We start from the raw sequence: 26,699 nt of genomic DNA, 5'->3' as shown, positions 1-26,699 counted from the left end.
AAATATACTATGGGTTGCTTATGACATCATTAAGCCATGCAAACATCTTCTCTTTTGATTTATGATGATGTATGAGTAATTCACATTGGTTTGAGCTTACTGGATTTGCTAATGCAGTAACAGGGAAGAGCTGATGGTGTGATCTTTGAAAGGAACATTTAATCGGAAGTGAATTTTTGATCTCGCGTTTTAAGTTCATATATGAGTGACTGGGTAGATTAGAATGTTTTTGGTGGACTTTTAACTTTTATTTTTATTATTTATTAAATTTTTATAGTGCCCTTCATCCAAGCATCACAGGGTGGTTTGTTATAATATGATGGCCAGGCACTTTGTCCCCATCCAAATCTCACACCCCATTCCTTTCCATTAACATCATTGTTATTAAACTATATCCTGTGCACATGAATGTATCCTCAGAAACCACCTTCCCCCCCCCCCCCATAAAACTTGGCCTTTCAAATTATTCCCATCTTTCTGATGAATAGCCCAAGCATGTTTAGTTTCCAAAGAGGAAAGGTCCCAGCTTTTGTATGTGATAAGAGCACCATAGCCAAAAGTGACCCAAAAGGCAAAAATTGCTGTTTTTTAAATAATAATAATAATAATAATAATAATAATAATAATAATAATAATAATAATAATAGATTGCAAAGAAATTGTCTGACAAAAATGGCTTCATTTTATTAAGAAATTCATCTATGTTCTATGTATGAAAAGCTGAAATTCAAATTAAAAAGATAAGTGTCCAACTCTGGTGTTCCATTGTGTTGCATTGCCCATCTGTATGCATAAACCCCAGTTATATAATGTTCATATAATATGTAATGCCTGTAATGTGCAAGGACCAACATCCAAGTAAAACCGAGACACATATGAACCTATATGGCTGTCTTAGCTACAAGTGGATTTTTCTATTTTTGCTCACTTATCAGTTCTTGTCCCATAAGTTAAAACCCTCCGACAGACAATATGCATCAGATACCATGTGTATAACTTTGGCTTTCTGGAGTAATCTCTGTTGCATCCATTTGATTTTTCTTTTTCTTTCTTTCTTTTCCTTTTTTTAAAAGAGCATGTTAACTTTGCGCATCTTACAGTGTGACATGTTAAAAGTATTAAAGGTAGACACTTTAGACACAGAAGGTTAAACCTGTTTTGAAAATATGTATCTTTTTAATAGGTCTCAGCTACTGGAAGTATTAGAATAAATATATGGTAGGGCTGACATTTGGAGCTCTTCCGTCTCATCTCCTCCGCCCCCTTTTTTCAAATAAAGAAATATCTCTCTTGGAAGACATTTTGTAGCCAGGCTTCATACAAAATAAAAAGTGGAGAGATGAGAGAGAGAGAGAGAGAGAGAGAGAGAGAGAGAGAGAGAGAGAGAGAGAGAGAGAGAGAGGAGATGGCAGGAAAGGTAAGTTAAGAAAAGATTCTCTCTCCCACATTCAGTTTAATAAAATTAAAGCAATTTACGTAATATTGATATGTCGATATGTTTTTTCAATAATTTCCCCCCTGCAATTTAAATAAAACTCTCATCACTTCAAAAATTATAATTATATGTCTTCCTCCCACTTTGAAAATGGCAGAAGGTGCTCATTTGCAGAGTTCTACTCTTCAGATTTTCCCTGAGAATAGAAATGTCATGACTCAGTTAACAATGCTTTATTATTCACATTGATCTTTTTTTATAGTGTTCTTTATCTCAAAAACATTGTAAATCAGATAGCTTCCTCCCACTCTTTTGTTCATTTGCAAATTTTTATTATTCTCGTTTAAGAAAGCAATGGAGTGTCAAAAGTCACTATATATTGTTTATATTCTTTTTCTTCCTTTAAAATTACCTTTAACAATAAAAAATAAAGCTTAGCATTTAGGGGGGAAATACCTGAATTTTTTAACAAGCACACAGTTAAAAAAGGAAGGAGTAAGATTTGCAGTAGTGCATGTGTGTGTTTGTGAATGCATACATAACCAGCCCAGCCAAAGACATTTTGCTGCCTGAGGTGAAAGAAACATAGGTAAAGGTAAAGGGACCCCTGACCGTTAGGTCCAGTCGCGGACGACTCTGGGGTTGCGCGGTCATCTCGCTCTATAGGCTGAGGGAGCTTCTGGGTCATGTGGCCAGCATGACTAAGCCACTTCTGGTGAACCAGAGCAGCGCATGGAAACACCATTTACCTTCCCGCCAGAGCGGTACCTATTTATCTCCTTGCACTTTGACGTGCTTTCGAACTACTAGGTGGGCAGGAGTTGAGACCGAACAACGGGAGCTCACCCCGTTGCAGGGATTCGAACTGCCAACCTTCCGATCAGCAAGCCCCAGGCTCTGTGATTTAGACCACAGCGCCACCCGTGCCCCCTGGAAAGAAACATAAGAAGCTTCTATTTACATAATCAGACCATTGTTCCGACTAGCTCAGTATTGTCCACACTGACTGGAAACAGGTACACATGGCTGTTGCTCACCTGCTTGAGAGCACCCTGGCTTCCTCTTCTAATGCAAACCTTCACAAACACAACTTATTATTGTGGGGCGCCAGGTCCTTGTCATTCTTTCGCCCCCATTTTGCTATTTTGCTCAAGCCAGGGGTTGGGGTTGGGTCAGGAGGTTGTCATGCCCATGGTGAGCCTCAGAAATCATATTTTCCTCCCATCCCTCAACAATGAATGAACTTGAGATGCCTGGGATTGAAGATTGGGAGAACACAGCCCAGCAGATTGAGGAACAGCTGTATATTATCTGGAACACAGCTAGATGTTATCCTGGAATGTATATTTTGAATACTTTGAATAATCATTATGTACATAGCAAAATAAAAAAAATTCCTTCAGTAGCACCTTAAGCAAGTAGATAAATAGGTACCGCTGTGGCAGGAAGGTAAATGGTGCTTCTGTGCACTCTGGCTTCCGTCACAGTGTTCCGTTGTACCAGAAGTGGTTTAGTCATGCTGGCCACATGATGTGGAAAGCTGTCTGCAGACAAACGTCAGCTCCCTTGGCCTGAAAGCGAGATGAGCGCCATAACCCCATAGTCGCATTTGACTGGACTTAACCGTCCAAGGGGTCCTTTACCTTTTACCCTTATATTTATGTTTTTAAAATGTTTCCTACTTTGGCTTAATGAAGATACACACAGGAATGTGATGGATGGAAGATGAAGGGGCAGGGTATGGGGAAACTCCCAGGTGACAGCTGGGAGGGCTCACTTTCCTTTGTGTGGAGTAAGGGTTAAGATACAACCTTAAAGAGATTGTTCCATCTTCATGGACTGACACCACCTGCGATACAACATGATAGAGTCCTTTCAGTTGTGGCATCTGGTATTTGGAATGACCTCCCCAAAGAAAGATGCCTGGCTTCATTCCTGCCTCTTTTTGGTTGTGAAGACAATTTTATTTTGTTGGCTTTACTGTGAATTGTGTTTCTGTTTCAAAATTCTTGTGCTGATTGCTGTTTAATTTATATCTTTTAATTTTACTTTATGTTAAATCTGTTTTCTATTTTGGATTATATTGTCTTGAACGCCCTGTGGAACACCCTCCCACCAGATGCCAAGGAAATAAACAGCTATCTGACTTTTAGAAGACATCTGAAGGCAGCCCTGTTTAGGGAAGCTTTTAATGTTTGATGTTTTATTGTGTTTTTGATATTCTGTCAGAAGCCACCCGGAGTGGTTGGGGAGGCCCGACCAGATGGGTGGGGTATAAGTAATAAATTGTTGTTGTTGTTGTTGTTGAACATTTTTTAAGTTGCATTGTGTGCTCCCATTGAAAAGTAGTAAACAACAAACAACAACAAATGGCTGGTGTTTGCCGATTATCAACTTATGCTGGCCTAGTCTGACTAGAAAGAGGTGCAAGGAAGTTGCAGCAATGAGCAATCCTAGTGATTTCCTTGTTCCTCCTCTGTTTTGGGCAAAGTATCTTGCTGGTGGCCTGCACTAACAGCACCCAGACAGCAAAAAGAGTTTGGCTGTTCTTTCAATTTCCAACAGAATGCAATTTGGTTAGCGGCATTGTGGGAAATGAAAAGGGTGGTTAGATCCAACATCTTGGCACTGCTTGGAATGTCGAGCTGGAAAATATTCATTAGGAGTATGCCTGATGCTGGCACCAACCCTGATGCTTAGACTGATAGAAGGCGCAATCCCCACAAGTGGCTGTAGCCATCAGTTCAGACAGCAGGTACTACAGTCACTCAAAATCAGCTCAGCATATGGCTGCAGTACAAACTGAAACAGTATTGCAATCCAGTTGGGCTGAAGGTCATTTGAACTGCTAGTTTTGCCTGCCGGAAGGTGTTTTCTTAAATAGCTGTCTACTTGATAAAACTCAATCCTCTACAAAATAGAAAAAAAAATTCCTTCAGTAGCACCTTAAAGACCAACTAAGTTTTTATTTTGGTATGAGCTTTCGTGTGCATGCACACTTCTTCAGATACACTAGAAACAGAAGTGTTAGACCCTTATATATATACAGAGGGTGGTGGGGGTGGGTGGGAATGGGTGATGGGCTGATGGGAGTGGTAAACCTGAGATGGCTGTTAACGACTGCTGATTACTGCAATTAGTCCTGGGGGAAAAAAGCAAGCAATCCTCTATAGTTTAAGTACGCCTCGGTTTGAGTATTTTCAGTTTAAGTACTCCACAGACCTGTCTGGAATGGATTAATCCACTTTCCATTACTTTCAATGGGAAAGTTCGCTTCAGGTTAAGTACGCTTCAGGTTAAGTACGGACTTCCGGAACCAATTACACTCATAATTCGGGTTAAGTACGCTTCAGGTTGAGTACTCTGCGGACCCGTCTGGAACAGATTAATCCACTTTCTATTACTTTCAATGGGAAAGTTCGCTTCAGGTTAAGTACAATTCAGTTTAAGTACTCCACGGACTGTCTGGAACGGATTAATCCACTTTCCATTACTTTCAATGGGAAAGTTCGCTTCAGGTTAAGTACAGACTTCCGGAACCAATTGTGTTTGTAAACCAAGGTACCACTTTATATTTTTCTCTGCAGCTTGCTGAAACCATCTTTCCTGAATGTGCAAAACTGGGCTGAAAAATCTAATGGAAAACTTAGCAGTTGCTCACAGTGCAGGCTTGAAATTGTCTTAAACTAGGCTTTGTTTTGTTGTGAGATGTCTGGCTGGGGTGTACTTATTTGACAGGAAGTAGTTCTTCTGAGGACATCTCTAAGAGGAAGGTGTACCAGCTTCTTACTGGAAGAAAGGCGTCTCTTGAATTATGGCCTGTATAGAGCTGTAACACCAAGGTAGAGTCATGCATAAGATGTAACTCTGCTTCTATATCAAAATTAGGCAAAACCCACCTTTATTCCCACTTGAAAAGAGGGATCTTGCTCTCCCTCTCCCTCTTTTTGTATCTGCTATATATTCAAAGCAAGCCCTTTTTGCTGTCAGTATACTGCTATTGTTCACGACTCCAAATGTATTAAAAACACAAGGGCATTTTACGATGTGTATTGTGCATGAGAAATATTGTTACATGACAAGCTCCAATTGGCAAGTGAAAAGAGGTTTTATTGAAGGAAATCGCAGCAGCAAACAGTGAACTATGCAGAATAATGGTAATTGTTCCTTTAACATTGGCAGCACACGTTCACTTAATATGACTTGTTCCTCTGTCTCTGCCTCATCAAGACCCAGAGGACCTGTTAGACAAGCAGCCAGCCACCTCTCTCTGGGATCAAGCTGTCAATGCAAACTTGCTTTCTTTTTCTTTCTTCCAGCTAAGCTATACCCCCAGAGCTCCCAAAGCTTTTCCTGACTGAAAGCTTTTCTGAAAAAAAAAATTTTTTAAGCGAGCTCCGTTCTAAATTACATCACATGAGCACTTCTGTTCAGATTGACAGAACAAAAGAGGTGTGTTGGGAAAGGGGGAGGGAGGTTCCAAAAATATTGCCTGCATTGCCTCCATTTCACCGTAGGATTTGCTTCGTTGCAGTTGATCGGGGAGGTTGTTGTGTTAGACTGCTTTATAAACAAAAAGTCCAGAATGAACGTGTGAAATTAGTCAAATAAATGTAACCATGTTCCCTACTTTATAAAAGACAGCCCTCTGTTTTAATGCCTATTGGAGGAAAGCCCTCTGTTTGATGGGCTTGTCTGGTCCATGTCCAGTTTAAAGAGAAAGAACCGTAAGAAAGTTAGAGCAGAGGCCTTACAGATTGAGCTGGCACACATATTACCTGGTCACCCTCTTCCCCACTATGGTGAGATGCATTGCATTTCTGTTTAAATTATGCTAATAATTTATATATTTACATGGTATTTATATAATTCAGGCCTCATCATGGGACTGAAACTGTCTTGGTTGCACTGGTTGATGATCTTCGGCGGGCTAGGGACAAAGGTGAGAGCTGTTTCCTAGTTCTGCTGGATCTCTCAGCGGCCTTTCACACAATCGACCATAAGATCCTTTTGGACCGTCTAGAGGGGTTGGGAGCTGGGGGCACTGTCATACAGTGCTTCCGCTCCTTCCTCCTGGGCCGTGTTCAGAAAGTGGTGGTGGGGGATGAGTGTTCAGACCCCTGGGCTCTCACTTGTGGGGTGCCTCAGGGTTCCGTCCTCTCCCCCATGCTTTTTAACATCTACATGTGGCCGCTGGGAGAGATCATCAGGGGGTTTGGGCTGGGTGTTCATCAGTATGTGGATGGCACCCAACTCTATCTCTGTTTTAAATCAGAACCTGTGAAGGTGGTGAAGGTCCTGTGTGAGTGCCTGGAGGCAGTTGGAGGATGGATGGCGGCTAACAGATTGAGGTTGAATCCTGACAAGACAGAAGTACTGTTTGTGGGGGACAGGAGGCGGGCAGGTGTGGAGGACTCCCTGGTCCTGAATGGGGTAACTGTGCCCCTGAAGGACCAGGTGCGCAGCCTGGGAGTCATTTGGAACTCACAGCTGTCCATGGAGGCGCAGGTCAATTCTGTGTCCAGGGCAGCTGTCTATCAGCTCCATCTGGTACATAGGGTTGGCAGATTCAATAGTGGACAGGACTTCTGTGCCTTTAATTGCCCTGCTCTCTTTTGAATCTGGAAACCTTAAAGAGAAACCAGCAGACCCTTTGCTTGGAAATTAAACAAAGGGTCTGCTGGTTTCTCTTTAAGGTTTCCAGACTCAAAAGAGAGCAGGGCAATTAAAGGCACAGAAGTCCTGTCCACTATTGAGTCTGGCAACCCTACTGGTACACAGGCTGAGACCCTACCTGCCGGGGGGACTGTCTCGCCAGAGTGGTGCATGTTCTAGTTATCTCCCGCTTGGACTACTGCAATGCGCTCTACGTGGGGCTACCTTTGAAGGTGACCCGGAAACTACAACTATTCCAGAATGAGGCAGCTAGACTGGTGACTGGGAGCGGCCGCCGAGACCACATAACACCGGTCTTGAAAGATCTACATTGGCTCCCAGTACGTTTCCGAGCACAATTCAAAGTGTTGGTGCTGACCTTTAAATCCCTAAATGGCCTCGGTCCAGTATACCTGAAGGAGCGTCTTCACCCCCATTATTCTTCCTGGACACTGAGGTCCAGTACCGAGGGCCTTCTGGCGGTTCCCTCATTGCGAGAAGCCAAGTTGCAGGGAACTAGGCAGAGGGCCTTCTCGGTAGTGGTGCCCGCCCTGTGGAACGCCCTCCCATCAGATGTCAAAAGAAAAACAGCTACCAGATTTTTAGAAGACACCTGACGGCAGCCCTGTTTAGAGAGGCTTTTAATTTTAATTGATTATTTTATTCTTCTGTTGGAAGCCGCCCAGAGTGGCTGGGGAAACCCAGCCAGATGGGCGGGATATAAATAATAAATTATAATAATATTATTAATATTATTGATAATAATATCAGCCAGCAGGTTCCTGGCTCAGCTGGGCTATGCTGGTGTAAGACACCAACCTCAGCTCAGCCAGAGATACGATAGCATGACTCTTTCATCGTAGCTCAGCCAGGGCTAAACTGGGACTAGCAAATCTTACACTGTGTTAAGCCTTGAAAAAGTAGCCGTTCTGTTTCCCCTCTACCATTTTAAAGGCTTGTTTCCCCTCTACCAAACTTAGGTCGACTCAGTCAGCAGTAGAGCAGTAGTTCTGCTGCTGAATCAAGTTTGGATCTGCTATACTTTCTATCAGTTTAAATTAAACCAGCATAAATTACACTGGCTTTGCATATTGCTACCTCATGATGTATTTCTGCACACACACACAGCCTGAGAGCACGTCTTATTCAGCTCAGTAGAGTTTTGTTTTCTATTCACAGGTAGCACCCGTTACATTATTGCGAAGTGCTAAAACATGGGGTTGCCTGTGGAAACTGTTTGGAAACACTCAAATTCACCTCTAGTTTGCACTTTACGCTTAAAATCTGCAGTTACTTTGGTCTCCAAGAGGTTGGGCAATAGGGCTGGTCAATCCTTGGGGTGGAGGGTAGGGAGGGAAGGGGAAAAAGAAAAGAAAAATTCCTATGTTTATAAACATGCAGGCTCACCGTACTTTGCAAATCACACCTAGGCACCTGGAGAAGCAGGGATGTCAGGATATCATAAAGGAACAACCCCTCAAAACACAGCTCAAAAGCAGCCTTCAAATTCTCTCACTGGAACAAATCACATTCTTTCTAACCCTCTTCAGCCAGCCAGTCTGTGCTTTGCTTGGGGTTTGGATAGCAAAAATGGGGTTGGATGGTCATCAAAGTGCATCTCATGGGATATATTTGAAGATAATAGCAGTTTTTATGGAGCAGAGAAGGTGCAAGAATATAACAGTGACAACAGTTTTCACCATTGTCTTTGCTGGAAACATGGTGGTTTTTTTAGACTGCAGAATTCAGGAACCCTTTTTATCGATCTCTTGCCTCAAAATCCTACATGAGACTATATTGGGGTTGTTTTTGTGTGTGCCTTTTGTTCATGGGAATGTATTGCTAAAGTCTGTTGAGGATTACTAGTGTGACAGTTCTCTTGCCATGAATCTACTAGGGATTTTATACCAGCGTTTTGTGGGAGGTCTTTGAAATGCCTTTCATGTAGCAATCATTTCCCCCTTTCCTTTGTTGCTCTGAAATGGTGAAGGTGGTATCCTCCCCACCCCCTGCAGCTGTTCCTCTTTAGAGTAGATACTGGATGGTCTAAGGTTTTGAAAATAAACGGGAAGACACTTCATTCCTTGGTATCCAATTTCTGTAGAGTTCAGAGCCGACATTCCAATGCCCACTCTCTCCATAACAGTTCTGAGGCTTAAGATATCACAGGGGAACCACTGTGAGGGACTGCCTGGACCCTGAGGAGCAGTGAGTGGATACTGATGAGTGGGCAGTGGGAAAGGGGGCTTGGAGACTGACTAGGGAGAAGGGATCAGTTAGCTGGGGGACCCTGTAGTAGCCAGGAGGTGAGAGTCAGAGGCAGGAGAAGCTGCAGGATTGGAGCATGAAGGACAGGTGATGGAGGAGGGAGAGAAAGATCAGGCTTGTGCGCAGCTTGCGTGGGGGAGATACATACAATGAAGTCAGGGGTGGGGCCTCTCTGTTGTTGCAACTGCCTCATTGAGTGCACACCTAGGAGTAGCTGGGAGATGTAGGACTGATAAACATGCCTTTTGCCTTAACTTGTAAGTGTGCTTTTGACAATTTCTTTTGTTAATTCCTCACTCTGGACATCCCTTGCCTCACAGTGTCATGACAACCATCCAGAGAACTTTCTGCAAATAGGAGGCATGTAAATGTTGTAATTAAAATACAATAAATAAAATATAGGAACATGTATGAAGATTGTGCTGTTGTGGCTGCTTAGTAAAAGATCAGGAACTCTTCCAAAAACTGGCACACTGAAGAATACACACAGATTGACACAGAAAACCATCTGCATTCATAGATCTGTGTGGCAGAGTGTCATCTGAGCCTCTCTGCATGAACCAAGATTTGTAAGTGACTATTGAAAATACATTGCTCAGTGGGAACACACACAAACACACATATACCCAGATAAATTATTATGTGAATTTTTGTCTGCTTAAAGGTCTTCATTCATAATTGTTCGTGGGGGAAAGAACACGTATTTCTGGTGTATTGCTTTTGCTTCACAAGCAAGCTGCATCACTCACTAAAGGCTGCTTACTCCATGGATCGAAATATCAGCATTCCACCTTCAGCAATCTATGATGTTCCAGATTAACCGGTCACCTGTAGCCATTCAAAATAATGTATGAGGGCTCAAAGTGTGTAGGGCAGAGCTTTCCAAACTGTGTGTCGCAGCATGTTAGTGGGTCGGCTGCAGTGAGTAGGTGTGTCACGTGAACACTCCTCACGCTCTTCTGAAGAAGTGTGCATGCACACGAAAGCTCATACCTATGAGCTTGGTCTCTAAGGTGCTACTGGAAGAATTTTTTTTTAAATTTTTTGTTTCCACTACGTCAGACCAACACGGCTACCTACCCGTAACAAGCTCCTATAATGGGTTAGTTTACACCCCCCCCCCCGGTTTGCTAGTAAAACTGAATTACTGTGTCACGAAATGATGCATGTCTAAAAAGTGTGTCGCCAACTTGAAAAATCTGGAAATCTCTGGTGCACTGCCCCCAGCAACCCCATGCATGCTGGCTGGTTCCACAACCATTCCACTAAACAAAATCTTGCAGGAAGATTTTGAACATGATTAGAATCCTGAGTGTTCAGTGTTTCCAGTCGCAGAGATTGGATTTCATGCTCAACTGAATGTGGTTAGATGGAATTCCACTCCAGACTGACCTATCTTGGGTTGTCCTATCTTGGGTTACAGCTACCTCCTGTTATCACCAGGTTGGGCACCTTCTTCCATACCAACAACCTTTCGACTGGGGCGGGGGCAGGGGCAGTTGTCACTGAAGTGCTGGTGGTCTTGGGCTGCTGCACAATGGTGAGTGGGTGCTCTCCACTCTGTTTTATTTATTTACTTTTAAATTAACATGATTGCATATTTTGTAACACTGTAAAGTGCCCTGGGATCACTATGAAGAGTCCTCTCCAAATTCAGTAAGTATAACCACCATTTTAGGAAGGCATATGGAACACCTTATGTGTACTATTGAAAAATGGAAGAGTTTTTGTTGTTGTTCAAAAGACAGTCAAAATCTGTGCCAACTACCTGGTGGATATCACTGATCCCACCCTTCGGAGAGCTTTCACAATGGCCTGGTTTCAAACATTGCCAACTGCATACCTGACCGGTAGATTTACAAAAATCCCAGCAGAACACTGTTTATGCCCTTGCTTCATGAAAATTAAAGAGGATCTTATACATTACCTCCTCTATTGCCCCATTTACTCGGGCTTTAGAGACGCGATGCTGCAAACTATACCCAACTCTATAATCAATCTTGAAGATAGAGTAAAAATTTTGTTAGTTGATGCTAACCCACGAATTACCCATGTGGTAGCGGTCTTTGTGATGAAGGCCATGAAAGACAGGGAAAGATTTATGGATGATAAAGTAAAGACCCCTTCATCGTCTGTTTAACTGGTTGCTTGTTTTCCTTCTCTTTCTGTTTTGTGGGATGAAGGTTTTGTTGGGATAGTATGTAATGAATTTTAACATTTTTAATTATTGTTGTGTTGATATTTGTGTACAGGCATGGTCCTCACAATAAAAGGTTTTGTTGTTGTTCAAAAAGAGAGCAATTTGTGTCAACCCCATGTCCTGATAAAAAGGCTTGAACCCTAAGGTTTTTTTTTCTTCCATTGATGCAATGGTTGTGGGCAGGGGAGGGGTGTTGTCGATTCTTCTCTCTATCTGCATCACATCCCACATAATTCCTAAGTGTTTCCAGTTCCAGTTCCCAGAAATTGGGGAAGGGGCACATGAAAGAGGGAGGTGAACTCAACTTGATTCATGGAGGAGAAGTCAGGATCCATGCCACTTTGTGTGAAGTGGTTCTTTCCTATGTTTCTAAATTCAGTAGAAACAACGTTTGATATTCTTTACACCAACATTATTCCCTACTATGATTTTTACTAATGGTGTGTTCATAAGAAATTCAGAACAGAGAAAGGGTTACCATTGTATGTTAGCACGTTAGCATTTTAGATATAAAGAAGGCTTCAGCTGGGGAAAATTAAGAATTAGTTAACTGGTTACAGAGCTTTAATTAAAGGTTACACGTGGGCTACCTCATATTTTTATTCTCTGTAACCAACCGGCAAGAACTAAACTTCTGTGCCACAAATTAGAGCACAAACTTGTTATTCTTTAACCTGCAGAAACAGTGCAGGTTGGATGTAATATATTTTATGTGTTGCGTGTGCTTTTCCCTTTCACTATATCCACATCCAAGTCACAGGTAAGGTGATTTATATTTAATAGGAATCTTATGGGACCATCAAAAAGGGCATTTATTTGCTACTGAAATATCAATTAAGATAATATGCAAAGTAATACAGTAATCAAATAAACCTGATGGATAACATAAACTTTCTTTCCCCCCACCCCCCACCCCCAAAGCTGCACAGGCATGCTAACAAATCTATTTGATCAATATATGGGATGTAAAAAAAGAAAAGGAAAAGGAAAGAGAAGATTGACTGATGAATAAAATGAAACTGACACAAATAGGCTGACAGCCAGTTTCAAGTCTCTTTAGGGCAAATGCAATTAACTTAGAATAATAGACTCAAATTTGATGGTTAGAAATGCATTTTTATTAACAATCACAGCCTGAATCATTATGTGAGCTTATGAATAAAATTGTACTTATATTTAGCATGTGTGTGTGTGTGTGTATACATATATCAAAGTATATATTAAGAAAAGGAGAGAACATTGTTTTTAAGCATCAGAATGAGAAGGGTGTGTGTGTGTGAAGAAACCTGATGAGATTTTAAATAAAGATGCATATACAACCATATCTGTAAATACAGCAAGTATACAAGGATGCGGCGCTTAGACATACAGTATAGCACAGATCATCACCTCCCCCCAGCCAGCTAGTCCCCCAAACTCCTAGGCCTTTGGGGATATAGATCTGCAATCAGGGTTTTTACCAATTTCATTCTGAAGAAGAGAAGTCATTACTAGAAAACTATGCTCATTCTCTTTAGTTTAATAGCTTTTTAAAATGATTCATTTAAGGAAGAAAAGATTAACACTATATTTACCAAGTGTTTTATTTCTGCTAGCAATGCCATCACAGTGACATTTTGTAACCTATATTTAAACTTTTCTTTTCTAAAAAGTAGTGGAAGGATTGGTAGTGTTGACATTTTTTTCTATGGCATGTTTGTCATGGACCCTATTTGCACAAATAATGTTGTTCGAAAACAAAAATTGATGGATATGAGAATAATAAGAGAAAGGGGATATGGGCTGAATATGATGTGATATTCAGGGTATAATCTTCAGGATCTGACTATGGGTTGACGCAAAGGTGTACCCATATTTTTTTTTTCATCTGGTCATAGCTACTTGTACTGCAGCAGAAGTTACTCTTGAGGATCTATCACTTTTCAAGGTAAACCTTTTAGATAGAGGGTGAAAGTAGCTGTGCTAGAAAGGGGGGGTGGGATGGGATTGTGGGTGTCAAGTCTTTACAGGATTCCAGGAATTGGGATTCCAAGATCCAGAGAGAGCTGGCTGCCGGTCCAAGGGGGCTCTAAGCAGGTGTGTAGTCTCAGATGGGCAGAAGTTCCAAAACAGCAATCAAGGCTCAGATGGACTGGAAGCAAGTTTGCAGTCAAAACTAGGTATGGTTAAGTTCCAGAGCAGCAGTCAAGGATCTGGCAGACCAGGGGCAAGAACAGATTAAAAAACAGACAGGCTGGCAAGTAACTAATGGCCATAGACAAGTGGTTAGGTCTGCCTTCCCTAACTTCCAGGTGTTTTAGACTACAACTCTCTGAATTCCTGACTATTGCCCAATCTCTCCATCTACCGGAGCACCACGATCAGTCATCTGTGGGGCAGGGAGGGGATAAGTCTTTTGCCTGATCTATCCAGATTCTTCTTGTAGTCTTACATTCTCTTCTCCTTGTATGCTGCATTCCTGGAGACAATCATCTCCCACTACACATGGCTAGTGTTTAATCCCTTCAGTAACACCACATGTCATCAAGCCCCGAGTTCTTCCATTCCACTAGAAATTTTATACAGGTGTGAATCTTTTAACTTTCGAATTTCTTTCTTCTGTGCACAGTGTACCAGAAGAATATCCCTTAAAAGCTTAGTCTCTCCCCAACCCCCATTAATCAACTTAAAGGTTATTTCCAAGAGTGAAAGCAGTCAGTCACTTTACTAAATTGCCTTCATTTTCATGTTTACCTGCATAGTACCTACACATAATGTCAGTTTTGTAATTTTAGTTTGCTATAATTTATAATTTACTTACTTTTCTTTGGTAATTTATCACCTGCTCTTCATTAGAATCAATGCCAGAGCAGGATATAACATTAAAATATATAACACGTAATAAAACAAAACAATCTTTTTAAAACAAAAAACAAACCCAGCCAGCACAACAATAAATCAAATTTATATCACAGTATCATGAGAACAACAAAACATCTAGTCAAATGCCTCAGAAAATAGAAATGTCTTTGCGAGCACAAAATGAATTGTGGCTGACTTGAATACTGTGATGTGCTGAAGGCTGCATACGCACATTTTGTTCTAGAATCAACGGAGGCTGATTTTTCTATATACACAATCTAGATCAGGCACCCCCAAACTTTGGCCCTCCAGATGTTTTGGACTACAATTCCCATCTTCCCCAACCACTGGTCCTGTTAGCTAGGGATCATGGGAGTTGTAAGCCAAAACATCTGGAGGGCTGCAGTTTGGGGATCCCTTATCTAGGTCCACTGAGTATTTTTTTTGCCCCTGAAAAGTGCTTCATAAGAAGCTCGTTTTATTTCCAAAATGAAAGCAGACAGCAGATTGGTTCTGCATTACCCCATAATGTGTCCATTTGAAAGCAGGCGGTCCTCGCAAGTATCCCCACCTGCGCAATGGTGTTGTGGGTGGGTGTCTACCAAGATCACAATCACCACTTCCTTCTTCATTCACCTGCAACATGTGCAGGGAGAAAAAGGTGTGGATAACCTAATCGGGGAAGGGTTTTCAAATGTGTATTAAGTAACCACACCTATCCATGTGGACAGCAAAATCTAGAATCAACCTGGATTGAAAGTATCCAGTGGAGAATGAGTGTGGATGATTCCAGACTGAGAAAAACAACATTTTGGGGTCCTATAACTGGGTTAGCTTGCATGGAGCCAAAGTCATAAACAGGGACTGGTGGTGCCTGCCTGATTACATTTCCAAACAATGGCAAAAAGAACAAACCACAGGTGCAACAAAATCACCAACCCAGCACAGAGAGCAAGGTACATCACATCCTTCATTCTGATAACCACCATTCCATTCCATTTGAGCTCTTGAGGCATTCCACCACCACCACCCCCCACAACTATCCAAGCTAAATGGTTTCCTAAATAAGCACAAGACCAGGTGTTTCTGAGGGAGGAATGGAAATAAATTCTAAAACATCATGTGCAAAATTGGTAATCTCAGCTCATCAGTGCCAGCTACCGAATTTTTTTCCATATTAAAAAGAGCAAAGTGTGAGAGACTAGGGTGAACATTTTAAGAAATGCTGCTTAACAGCTTCTTAAAAATCTGAATTAGCCTCTGGCATGGTTTCCTTTTTATCCTCCCTCAGTATAATGAAGTTTAGACATCATCATCATCATCATCATCATATTTTATACCCCACCCATCTGGCTTGGCTCCCCCACTCTGGGTGGCTTCCAAAAAATATTAGAGACACAAGAAACATAAGAAGAAGCTTGATACTGAGTCAGGCTCTTTGTCCTTCCGGCTCAGTGTTGTCTACACAAACTGTCAGGAGCTCTCCGGGTTTCCGGACAGAGCCCCTACCTGCTGGAATGCTGGTCCTTCTTCAGATGTTTAGCCACTGAGTGGTGGCCCTTCAATTCTTACTCTTGGTTGCAATTAAAAAGTCATTTACATGAGATTCCTGCATTGTAAAGGGTTTGATTAGATGACCCTCAGGGTCTCTTCCAACTCTACAATTCTATGATTCTATGCATCTGAAGAAACAAAGGAAATCATGTATGCACATAGAAATGCCTGTATTTTCACTCCTACATCCCCTTCACTCAACAAGCACAGTTTTTATTCATTTTTCATATGAATTTTGCTTATGTATGTTGCACATACAGTACACCAATCAACATCAAAATACCAAACATATAACAATAATGAAAAAAGAAAAAAAGAAAAAATATCTCATAGTTATAATTCTTGTTTCTTAACATTTTGACTTCCTCAAGTCCCCCCTTACTGTTTCATTATAAATCATCTTTAGTAATTTCTATATCATAATTTCAATCAATTTATTAATTATCTATCATTCTTTTCACTTATTCTTACTTAACACTTAAACAAGCAGTTTTCTTGCACACAACTGACTTCTCTGAATCACAGCCTATGTGAACTTTCTGTGTGATTCAGAGCAACAAGCGCTATATCTCTCTCGCATTTCTTACTGAAGTTGATGTATGAAAAGGGGCAACCTAGGAATGGTGAGTAAAACAGGATTCTCAAGTTTCTGCTTCCTGTGTGTTGATAAGAACCCTGCTGAAGACTTCAGAACAGCTGGGAGAAGAGCAGCCAAAAGCCAGGAGTGGGCAGAAAATGCCCCTGTGCTTCTGATAAACCCTGTTCCAGCATCTTTGGTCTCTTGCATGTACCGTACAAGCAGGCACTTGTGCTTGTGCAAAGCAGACCTATTAAATCATTCTGATTTTCCAATTCCCCTAGACTTGAGTCTCCCTTGCCCCTCAGCTCAGCTGCAGGTGCTCAGGAGGGAGGAAAGAGGAAAGCTTCACTGTGTGAGTAGAGTTTTGCACCACTCTTCTATGGCTCCCATGCTGCTGCTGCTGCTGCTCCTTGGACTTGGTGTCATGCCTTTATTTCTGCTGCTGCCAAGTCTGAAGTGAGAGGCAGTCTAAGAAACAGGGCATTGGAATGGCCCCAGAATAATCCACCCCAAGTCCAGCAGACACAAAGCTCTGCACTCGATTAGCCTTTCCTCCCCAGAGAATCTCAATAATACCGTATGTGTGGCTTTGTGTGTTTTTACGGACAGAAGAAAGACCATAGTGATCATTTGATTCAATGGCTAAATAATACAAAGCATAGAAATCCATCCAGTAATTCTTGAAGTGGAGGGAATTAACATCGCCGAGTGCATCAGTGAACAATGTCAAGCCCAAAGAGACAACGCAAGGCCAGTTTTCCATCTCACATTTAGTGCTCAATCCCTTTCTTGATGAAGCGAAAGGGGGGGGGGATTTGCTGTTGACTTTGATGGAAGCAGGATCAAGCCCTTTCTTTGCGAGCAGTGACATGGAAGGTGGTGTTATGAAGAATGATTATATTTAAAATAGCTGTGATGTAATATCAATGTCAAGTCCATTATTTAAACAGATGTAAATTTGCTCCGCTCTTGAACTCTGGTGAATTTTGATGGCAATATTAAAGGGATACTATTAAAACTGCTTAAAACATCTATTTGTTGGAGAGACAGGAAGGAGAGAACATGTGTACATGGCATTGGCGGGGACCTGGTTCAAACTGCTTCCTTAATCACTTGCTGCAATTATTTATTTGATTTGCAGAGCTTCTTATATTCTAGCAAATTATAATATGAATAAGCAGCTAAAAGAGGAAACAGCAAACACATATTGGATCATGTGCATGTACTTAAAATTAGCTTCGTTAGGACAATTTTTTGCACACATCTGTAGGTCTCCCTCCTTCCAATGAGCTCAGGGAACCAAAGATGGTATTATCCCATTATGAGCTCACACAGCTATGGAGCCCACTCCCAGTACCACCCTCTGGCAACTGCCAGACCCCCAAACCCCAGCCAGTCCTACCAGTATTGGGATTTGCCTTGAAGCCAATCCAGTATCTGGTGTTTGTGTCAGCCATTTTACATTTCTAAACTATGCCCCTGACATAGTGCCAGTCCATGGCATTGTGGGAAATTACAATGGCTGCCAGGTCCAGCTCACAGGCAGCTCAGGGATGATAGGAACTGGAGTCTTGCAACACCTGGAGCTGAAAGTTCTCCTTCCCTCCCTATAGCAATGTCTGAAGTTAGCGTCAACAAAACTATTTGGGAAAGTGGGGAGGGGGGGGCAATGAAACTCTGACAAAGGTTGTGTTGCCAAACTCCAAACCCCTCATATTCATCCATTAAAGTTGGCGGTTCTTTTAAGGATAACAAGCATATATATCTCAGTCCATTATCACAATGTCTTGAGGATGGGAACTTGCCATTAATAAATGCAGAGCACACGGGTCAAAAATATCAATATGAAAAATGGAAAATATTTTCAAGTATTACATTAGTGTCAAAACTTGGGCTGACGGAGAAATCTGAGGAAAGTAATGTGCAGTGGAACATTGGAAAGAGAAGTGGCGGTATTTTAGAAGAGCGCATATCCTCAATTACAAGGCTAATTGCTTGTTTTTGAAAATGTGTGTGTGTATATATATATATATATATATATATATATATATATATATATATGGCTAATTGGAGGGAAATGGCGAAGGTGCTCACATTTCCAAGTCAGATTGTACCATTAACAGAACATTTGGGGGCAGATCAGAGACTTCCTAAGATCCCAAAATTCCGCAGCAGTCCCGCTCAACCTGAAACAAAACCAAGCTGACTGGCGAAACCCCCCAAAACGTGAGAAGGGAAGGGATGAAGTGTGTGTGAAGGGAAGGGGGAACTGAAGGAATGAAAATGGACACATCTTTTCATCCCTAATAGGGAAGGGAGACTGAAGAATGTAGGTACTTGGAAAAGTAAGAGGAGGAAGGGTATTGGGGAAAGACCCTGTTATCCCTAACCAGCGAAGAGAAAGGGGTGGGCCTGCAATTCTCCCTGTCGCAGCCACTATCTGCAAGGTACAAGACTTCATGCATTAATATTGTTTATGCTGCATTGTCACCGGGGAAGGGCCATGTCAGTAGTGCCTGCTGCATTTTCCAGAATCGACAGCAATACTAGAAGGGATATCCAAGTACCCATTTTGTTGCTCTGGGACCCAGACATTTTCCACTGCATGAGTATTAAATACAATGGGACAGAAAGGTACAAATTAAGTCATTTTATGCATAAAACTGCTACATTTGAAACCTAGTTAAAATTATTTTAATGACATACGTAAAGTGAAATATCAGGTTTCCCCTTTTCTTCCTTTTTCTTGGCTTTGGCGTCACGCAGGCATATTAATGATTATTTGTCAGTGTCACACTGTTTGCTTACAAGGTATGAAGGCTTTTTAGACACTATGATGACAGCTTTTGATTCGCTTGATAATATTTGGAGTAAGCCATAAAAGCCAATCTCTGAACGAACAGACCACTTTTATTGGCTTTTAGTCCCATTACTGCTATCATAAGTGGTAAATTGGCCTGATGCAAGTAATGCTGCTGCATCATACTGGAAAACCACTGCTTAGTTTTCAACTTTATTTATTTTTACATGGTTGTACTTTAAGATATGATGGTTAAAAGCTAGTGCATCACAGCCCTACCAGAGGTCCCCTCTGAGGCATGGCTCCTAGCGGCCTGTGAGAAAGTGTGGTTGTGGTTCTACTGCTGCACCTATTTTGTGAATGAAATGTTCTCTGGTATAAAGCGTATCACAAAGCCCAGGCAGGAACAGATGGAAAACAGTGCCTAAGTCAAGCCAAATTGCTGCCAAATTATAAGCACAGGCTGGCTTTGCACAACAACAGTGAACTGTACTGTACTCGATAGGCTGTCCCTCAACTTTTGGCACAGACCAGCAAAAGTACAGCTATGGTTCTCTGCAGTGCAGGGGCAGGGAACATTTATCAGCTGCATTCCCTAATGAGAAGCCATATTTCGGTGTGGTTTGATGTTTTGTTTTGTCCCTTTATATTTTGTTGGAAGTCACCCAGAGTGGCTGGGGTAACCTAGTGAGGTGGGCAGGTGAGGAGGAGGAGGAGGAGGAGGAGGAGGAGGAGGAGGAGGAGGAGGAGGAGGAGGAGGAAGAGGAGGAGGAGGAGGAGGAGAAGAAGAAGAAGAAGAAGAAGAAGAAGAAGAAGAAGAAGAAGAAGAAGAAGAAGAAGAAGAAGAAGAAGAAGAAGAAGAAAATATTAATATCCTGGAAAGTCATCTTAAGGAGGGACACACCACTGCCTCATTCAAGACAGACGGTAGCACCCTCTTCTCCATTCTATCCCTCCCTCGACCCACCCATTCAGCCATTTGGCTAGCTCTAACTGTGAGACCAAATTGCAAACATGCGCTGGATTATGGAGAAAGCTAGAGAGTTCCAGAAAAACATCTACTTCTGCTTCATTGACTACGCAAAAGCATTTGACTATGTTGACCACAGCAAACTATGGCAAGTTTTTAAAGAAATGGGAGTGCCTGATCATCTCATCTGTCTCCTGAGTAATCTCTATGTGGGACAAGAAGCTTCAGTTAGAACGGGACATGGAATAACTGATTGGTTCAAAATTGGGAAAGGAGTATGACAAGGCTGTATATTGTCTCCCAGCTTATGTAGCTTATATGCAGAATTCATCACGTAAAAGGCTGGACTGGATGAATCCCAAACCAGAATTAAGATTGCTGGAAGAAATATCAACAACCTCAGATATGCTGATGACACAAGCTTGATGGTAGAAAGTGAGGAGGAATTAAAGAACCTTTTAATGAGGGTGAAAGAGGAGAGTGCAAAATATGGCCTGAAGCTCAACATCAAAAAACCTAAGATCATGGCCACTGGTCCCATTACCTCCTGCAAATAGAAGGGGAAGAAAGGGAGGCAGTGAGAGATTTTACTTTCCTGGGCTCCTTGATCACTGCAGATTGTGACAGCAGTCACGAAATTAGAAGACGCCTGCTTCTTGGGGGAAAAGCAATGACAAACCTAGACAGCATCTTAAAAAGCAGAAACATCACCTTGCCGACAAAGGTCCATATAGTTAAAGCTATGGTTTTCCCAGTAGTGATGTATGGAAGTGAGAGCTGGACCATAAAGAAGGCTGATCGCCAAAGAATTGATGCTTTTGAATTATGGTGCTGGAGGAGACTCTTGAGAGTCCCACGGACTGCAAGAAGATCAAACCTATCCATTCTGAAGGAAATCAGCCCTGAGTGCTCACTGGAAGGACAGGTCATGAAGCTGACGCTCCAATACTTTGGCCGCCTCATGAGAAGAGAAGAATCCTTGGAAAAGACCCTGATGTTGGGAAAGATTGAGGGCACTAGGAGAAGGGGACGTCAGAGGACAAGATGGTTGGACAGTGTTCTCGAAGCTACGAACATGAGTTTGATCAAACTGAGGGAGGCAGTGGAAGACAGGAGTGCCTGGCGTGCTCTGGTCTATGGGGTCATGAAGAGTCAGACACGACTAAATGACTAAACAACAACAACAAACTGTGAGATCCAGCTCTGTCTGAACCTGAGTGGTTTTATGCCTCCAAGGGTGTCAGAACAATGCTCTTTTCGCCAGATGACAAAAGGCCATGTACCACTGAAAAAAGCTCTGCTGGATGACTACTCGCAGGTGCAACAATGCAAGAGAAGTAAGTTTTATTTACCACCACCATGTGGTGGGCATGATGGTGCAACCTCGCCTGTGTTTGGTTAGATTTGGACAGAGTCAGTGTCGGAGTCTGGTGCAAAAGTTCACTCTCACACAACACACACACACAGGAGTTTTATTTCAGACTGGTTTGTTTTAATGGTAAGAGATTAATCTCGTCTTTATTATTTATAGTCCAAAGAGTAATTCATGATTAAATAATATAAGAAGCCAGGCTACAAATTTACCTTTTAATTATAGATGCGGCAACACTGCTAAATTGTGTTCCTGTCTCCACTAAGTAATCTCTGGAATCTAGCAGAAGAAACTTGGCACCTGAGCCATTCCATCAACGTCGAAAGAAAGTGTTCCCCTTCCTATTCAAACTGCTTGCAGGGATTTTCCAGCAAAGCTGAAGTGAAGTCTAATTTGTGCTAGTAATTAGTACAAAGATGCATTGTCAGCCATGAGGCCTTTAATGAAAAAAAATTGGCCAGAGAAGCCCAAAACACCCAACTACTTCTTCCCTTGTCCTTTTAGTGGAATGGGTTAGTGCGCTCTCTTGCTCTCTCTCTCTCTCTCTCTCTCTCTCTCTGTGTGTGTGTGTGTGTGTGTGTGTGTGTCAATTTCAGGTTCATATTTTGGAGAAGTGAAAGCACACACACAAAAGGACATGACACAAAAGGTAACAGGGATGTGGAGGGAAGAGGAGAAAGCATAAAGCTCAAACCATTTTGCATTATATGAAACATTTAGAATTTTAATTAATTGGTTGGCATTTTTATTGGTAATTAAGTGCTATATAAATTTTGCTGAATCATTAAAATAAGTACATCACCATGCCAATGCTCTTTCTCTCCACTCCCAGAAGAGCAGAAACAGACCATGGACGAAGAAGTGTAAACCGGCAACAGGCATCAACTACAAAACTTGTAAACTGAGCTCAATGTTAATTTCCCTGCTGTTTATCAGGATGGACAGCACAGCTGTCTGTCTGGTGCTGTCCCAACAGAAGCATTTCCTACACCTCCCTAGTTACTGTAACATTGTTTCTCTGAGTGCATTTGAAATCTTTCCCTCCCCAGGAGATTGCACTGCAGAGTTCAAGAGCCACTCAGCTTATAAAACTGCAATTAATAGCAGCAAGCTGGAAGTAGGCTACATTTGATAGACTCTGTGCCCACTGGAAGGGAGTCTTTAAATCTGCTTTTTTACAACTTAAAGGAAGGGTTGCATTGATTAATTCACTTGATCATAGGCATGAAGCTGACAAGGCATCTTCCAGAGATTTTAGCCCTCTGGGATTGGCATCATCGCTTTTCGGCCACATTTTGCCCTGTTCTTTAAAGTGGAGAGGAGTCACCTAAGGTTACACAACGTGTGTTTTAAATATTTTACCTGATGCCCCCATGAATAAGTAACTCTGCCACTAGCAACCTTTTGCTAAAATACATCCCTGCTCCAAACTTCAGGAAACAAGCTGGTTTAAAACGAGGGAAAGACCTGGCTCGTTCCTCTGAATGACTGGCTGCATGCACACACACACTTCCCAAAAAGCTCCAACAGTGTCCACAGGTCACCACATTTTGTCAGGAAGGGTCATAGCTCAGTGGCAGAGCATCTGCATTGCATGTAGAAAGCCACAGGTTCAATCCCCAGAATCTCCACGTACGGCTGGAAAAGAGTCATTGTCTTATTGAGCTGGATGGATCAGTGATAAGACAGCTTCTGGTGTTCATATGTAAAAATCCCAACGCTACTGGTCCTCCTAAATTTTCTATTGCACGCCCTCCTTTAAAATAGCACAGGCATGCCTTCCATGTGTGGTTGGACTACAACCTCCATAATCCCTGGACATTGGCCATGGTAGCTGGGGTTTATGACAGTTGTATTCCTACAGCATCTGGAAGTGAACACTTTGCTTGCCCCTGGAATAACACATGCCAATGCTTTGTTAGGAGATGGACTGCAAAACACCTAGTCTCTATAATTTCCCCCATTTAGAACCTGCTCTTCCAGCAACAGCAGTTTGTGCCAATGGGAATTCAAAGGGCTTAACCTTGGCTGGATCATGTCCTACATTTGTGTCTCCTATCCCTCTTCTTATTCCTTTTCTTCCAGGGGCTGATGCTACTGGAATCAAATATCAAACAACCTCCTCGAAAAATGCATGGCTCTGTGTTCGGCTCAGCACTTCCTCCACGAATGAAGCGGGTTATGACCTTATAGCCAATAAACATTTAATGGATACATTATAAAGATCACAACCTCTTACTAGTGCACACAATGATGGCCCTCGCAGCACATAACGTATTATTTTGCAAAATGTTTTGGAAGCTCTGAGGGCGCAAGGCGCTAAATAAAGAGAGCTACTATGCCATATCTTTATGGCATATTTCTTCCACTGTGTGGTTCACGGTTGTTGTTTTTAGAAGGCACAAGTAATCAATACAAAACCAGGAATAAAAATAACTTTCCTTTAAAATTGGATGCTAAAAGAACACGCTGCTTTCTTTCTTTTGCAGACAGGATCAGGTTCTACTATGCAACTCACTCTTTTTGCTGAGAGACCTGAAAACTAATATTTTTAAGTGGTGCGGAGCAAAAATAAATAAACATTAAAAACCATTAATAAAACATTGGGGCAGCAGAGAGGGGAATCCTGTTCATCTTTCTGCTAGCTGCTTCCTAACACACCCAGTGCCCCAAATCATCTGGTTCTATCCCTGCCTTCACATTGATGACTGGTAGCTTGCTGTCTATAGAGAGGCGAGAACTACATCTCTCTTTCCCACCACACCACAGAACTATGGGAACAGCCAAAGCTTTGCCATTTATGCAGATAGCCCCAGGTCCAATCCCCAGCATCTCCTCGTAGGCCTGGATACATCCCCGATCTGAAACCCTAAAGAGCTGGATGGACCAATCTCTTATTCAGTATGTTCCTGAAACAAGTCATATGTATTTCAAGACCAATAAGCCCTAATCAGCCTCTGTTCGCCTAGGATTACCTTCCAGGTAAGAAACGCTGGTACCCAGAGGTGGTACACTGCACATTTCATGTTGCAAACTAAGCAAACTGAAAACAGCTAAGTGTTACTGATGGCCACTCTGATCTGCAATGCTAATAGGGCTGTACATTCATCAAGGGTGGGGGACCAACAGTTCAAAGGGGTTCAAGGTGGCATACGTGGTTCTACACCTCCACCACAACTTGTATGGTAGGTTAGGCTGGGAGACAATGGCTGGCCAAAGGTTACTTGGTGAGCTTTATGGCTGAGTGGAGATCTGAACCCAGGTCTCCCAGGTCTTAGTTCAATATTGTAACCACTAGGCCTTACTGACCTGTTTTGGGGCACCACCAGCAGCAGAATCCCATGTGCTGCACCTCCCATTGGCACAGTGAAAGCCCCTACAGTGGTGGAGTCCCCTGCCAGTGGACAGGCCCCTCCACCAAATGCTATTTCCGCTCCAGTAGCAAAGATAATGGGAGTTGCTCTCTTCATTAGTATACCTATTGCACAGGAGTAATTGCGCTAATGCCACTGTAGCAAAAACAAGAGAGACCTGTGGCATTTTGAAGACTAGACTTTGTCTACGGTGAAAGGCAGTCTTCTATACATACTGGCAGTGCCGGATTTACATATAAGCTAAACAAGCTATAGCTTAGGGGCCCACTCTCTTGGGGGCCCCAATTTTTTTTAAAAGGGAATAAAACCTGGATGTACATTCCCAAAATATAAGATAAAAAAATAAAATGAAATAAAATAAAACCTACATACATCAACAGTGTTTTGTGTTGTGTAGGTTCCTATGGTGTAAGTAATGGGCCCCGCCTGCTATATAAAGGGCCCCATTACCTTCAGTAGCTTAGGGCCTCATCAAACCTAAATCCAGCCCTGTATACTGGGAATAAATAAATACAATGTGGCATTACTTTTCATACTACGTGCACCATGAATGTTCAATGCTGCTGCAGTTTACAACCAGGACAGCGCTGTCATCCTCTCAGACTAAACGTGTTAGTCTTTTGGCAGCCACAGTTTAAAACTCTGTTGTTTCCATTATCATGCAGATGTGAGAACAACATGCAGCTATGTCGAAACATTGCGTATTTTTGAGACAAAACATGTTCTTCTTCTTTGCTCCTTCTAATACTAGTGTATTTCTCAAATTAATCTGAGCAACAGCAAACCAAATGCCACCAAGACATGCATCCATCTCCCATTAAAACTTTTAATGCCATTATTTGCATTCCAGCCATAAACGTTTGCCAAGCATAATTTCACAGATACCATTTCTCTTTCCTGCATCCTTACTTTATGTCAGATGCTTCAAAAATTCTTTTTGACTGATGGGTGGCACCTATGGCTAACATTTATATCGCTACCGGGTAGATCTAGAAACTAGGCCCACTTCGAATGCAGCACCTGAAACTTTTCTTAGATTTTTTTTTTTTAACTCAGGATGAACAATTTGATTACTGAAAAACAGGACTCTCTAAACTTTAGGCCAAGCCCCAGAATAAGCAAAATGCACTTGCCACTGCTGTGGAGTTAGGAGTTAACCACTGTTGAATTAGACTCTGTTGTGGAGTATTACTGTTATTAGGAAGTATTTCCAGTGATAAACAGTACAACTCACCTTCTTTCAACAACGCTGAAGTATTTTGCTGGTCATTTTCAAAGCTCGGTGTTGTTCTAATTTTCACTTTGTCTGTCTCTGCTTCTGACATCTACGTAGTAGGAAGTAAGATATTATCAGTATGTTTGAAGTTTGAACATGGTGAAAACAATCCCTGCAAAGTTAAAACACTTTATGCAGCAAAGATTCATCTACTCAAAAGCATAGCTGCCAAGTTATCCCCTTTTTTAAGGGATTTTCCCTTATGCTGAATAGGCTTCCTCGCGAGAAAAGGGAAAACTTGGCAACTATGCTCAAAAGTCCCATTGAGCTCTGCAGTGCTTACTCTCCGGTATGCAGGTATAGGACTAAAGACTTAATTATTTCCCATTGTGATCCATGCAATGTGCAGTGTAATCCTAAGCAAGCAAGTATGT

General features: G+C 42.0%; 1 protein-coding gene across 1 annotated transcript in view; it reads right to left on the bottom strand.

Annotated features, from left to right (window-relative positions):
* Positions 1-26,374, bottom strand: part of MDFIC2 (MyoD family inhibitor domain containing 2) — a 41,782-nt gene extending 15,408 nt beyond the window's left edge. The window contains exons 1-2 of the mRNA XM_035099414.2: positions 26,284-26,374; positions 8,385-8,423 (exon numbers count right to left, since the gene is read on the bottom strand). Coding sequence (XP_034955305.1) covers positions 8,385-8,423; positions 26,284-26,374 — 130 coding nt within the window. The remainder of the gene's footprint in view (positions 1-8,384; positions 8,424-26,283) is intronic.
* Positions 26,375-26,699: the final 325 nt, after the last annotated feature.

The sequence above is a fragment of the Zootoca vivipara genome, chromosome 2 (assembly GCF_965207765.1).
Source record: "Zootoca vivipara chromosome 2, rZooViv2.hap1.1, whole genome shotgun sequence".
NCBI classification, from domain to species: domain Eukaryota; kingdom Metazoa; phylum Chordata; class Lepidosauria; order Squamata; family Lacertidae; genus Zootoca; species Zootoca vivipara.
Note: the sequence above shows the minus strand (reverse complement) of the source record. Positions and strands in the feature narration are given on the sequence as shown.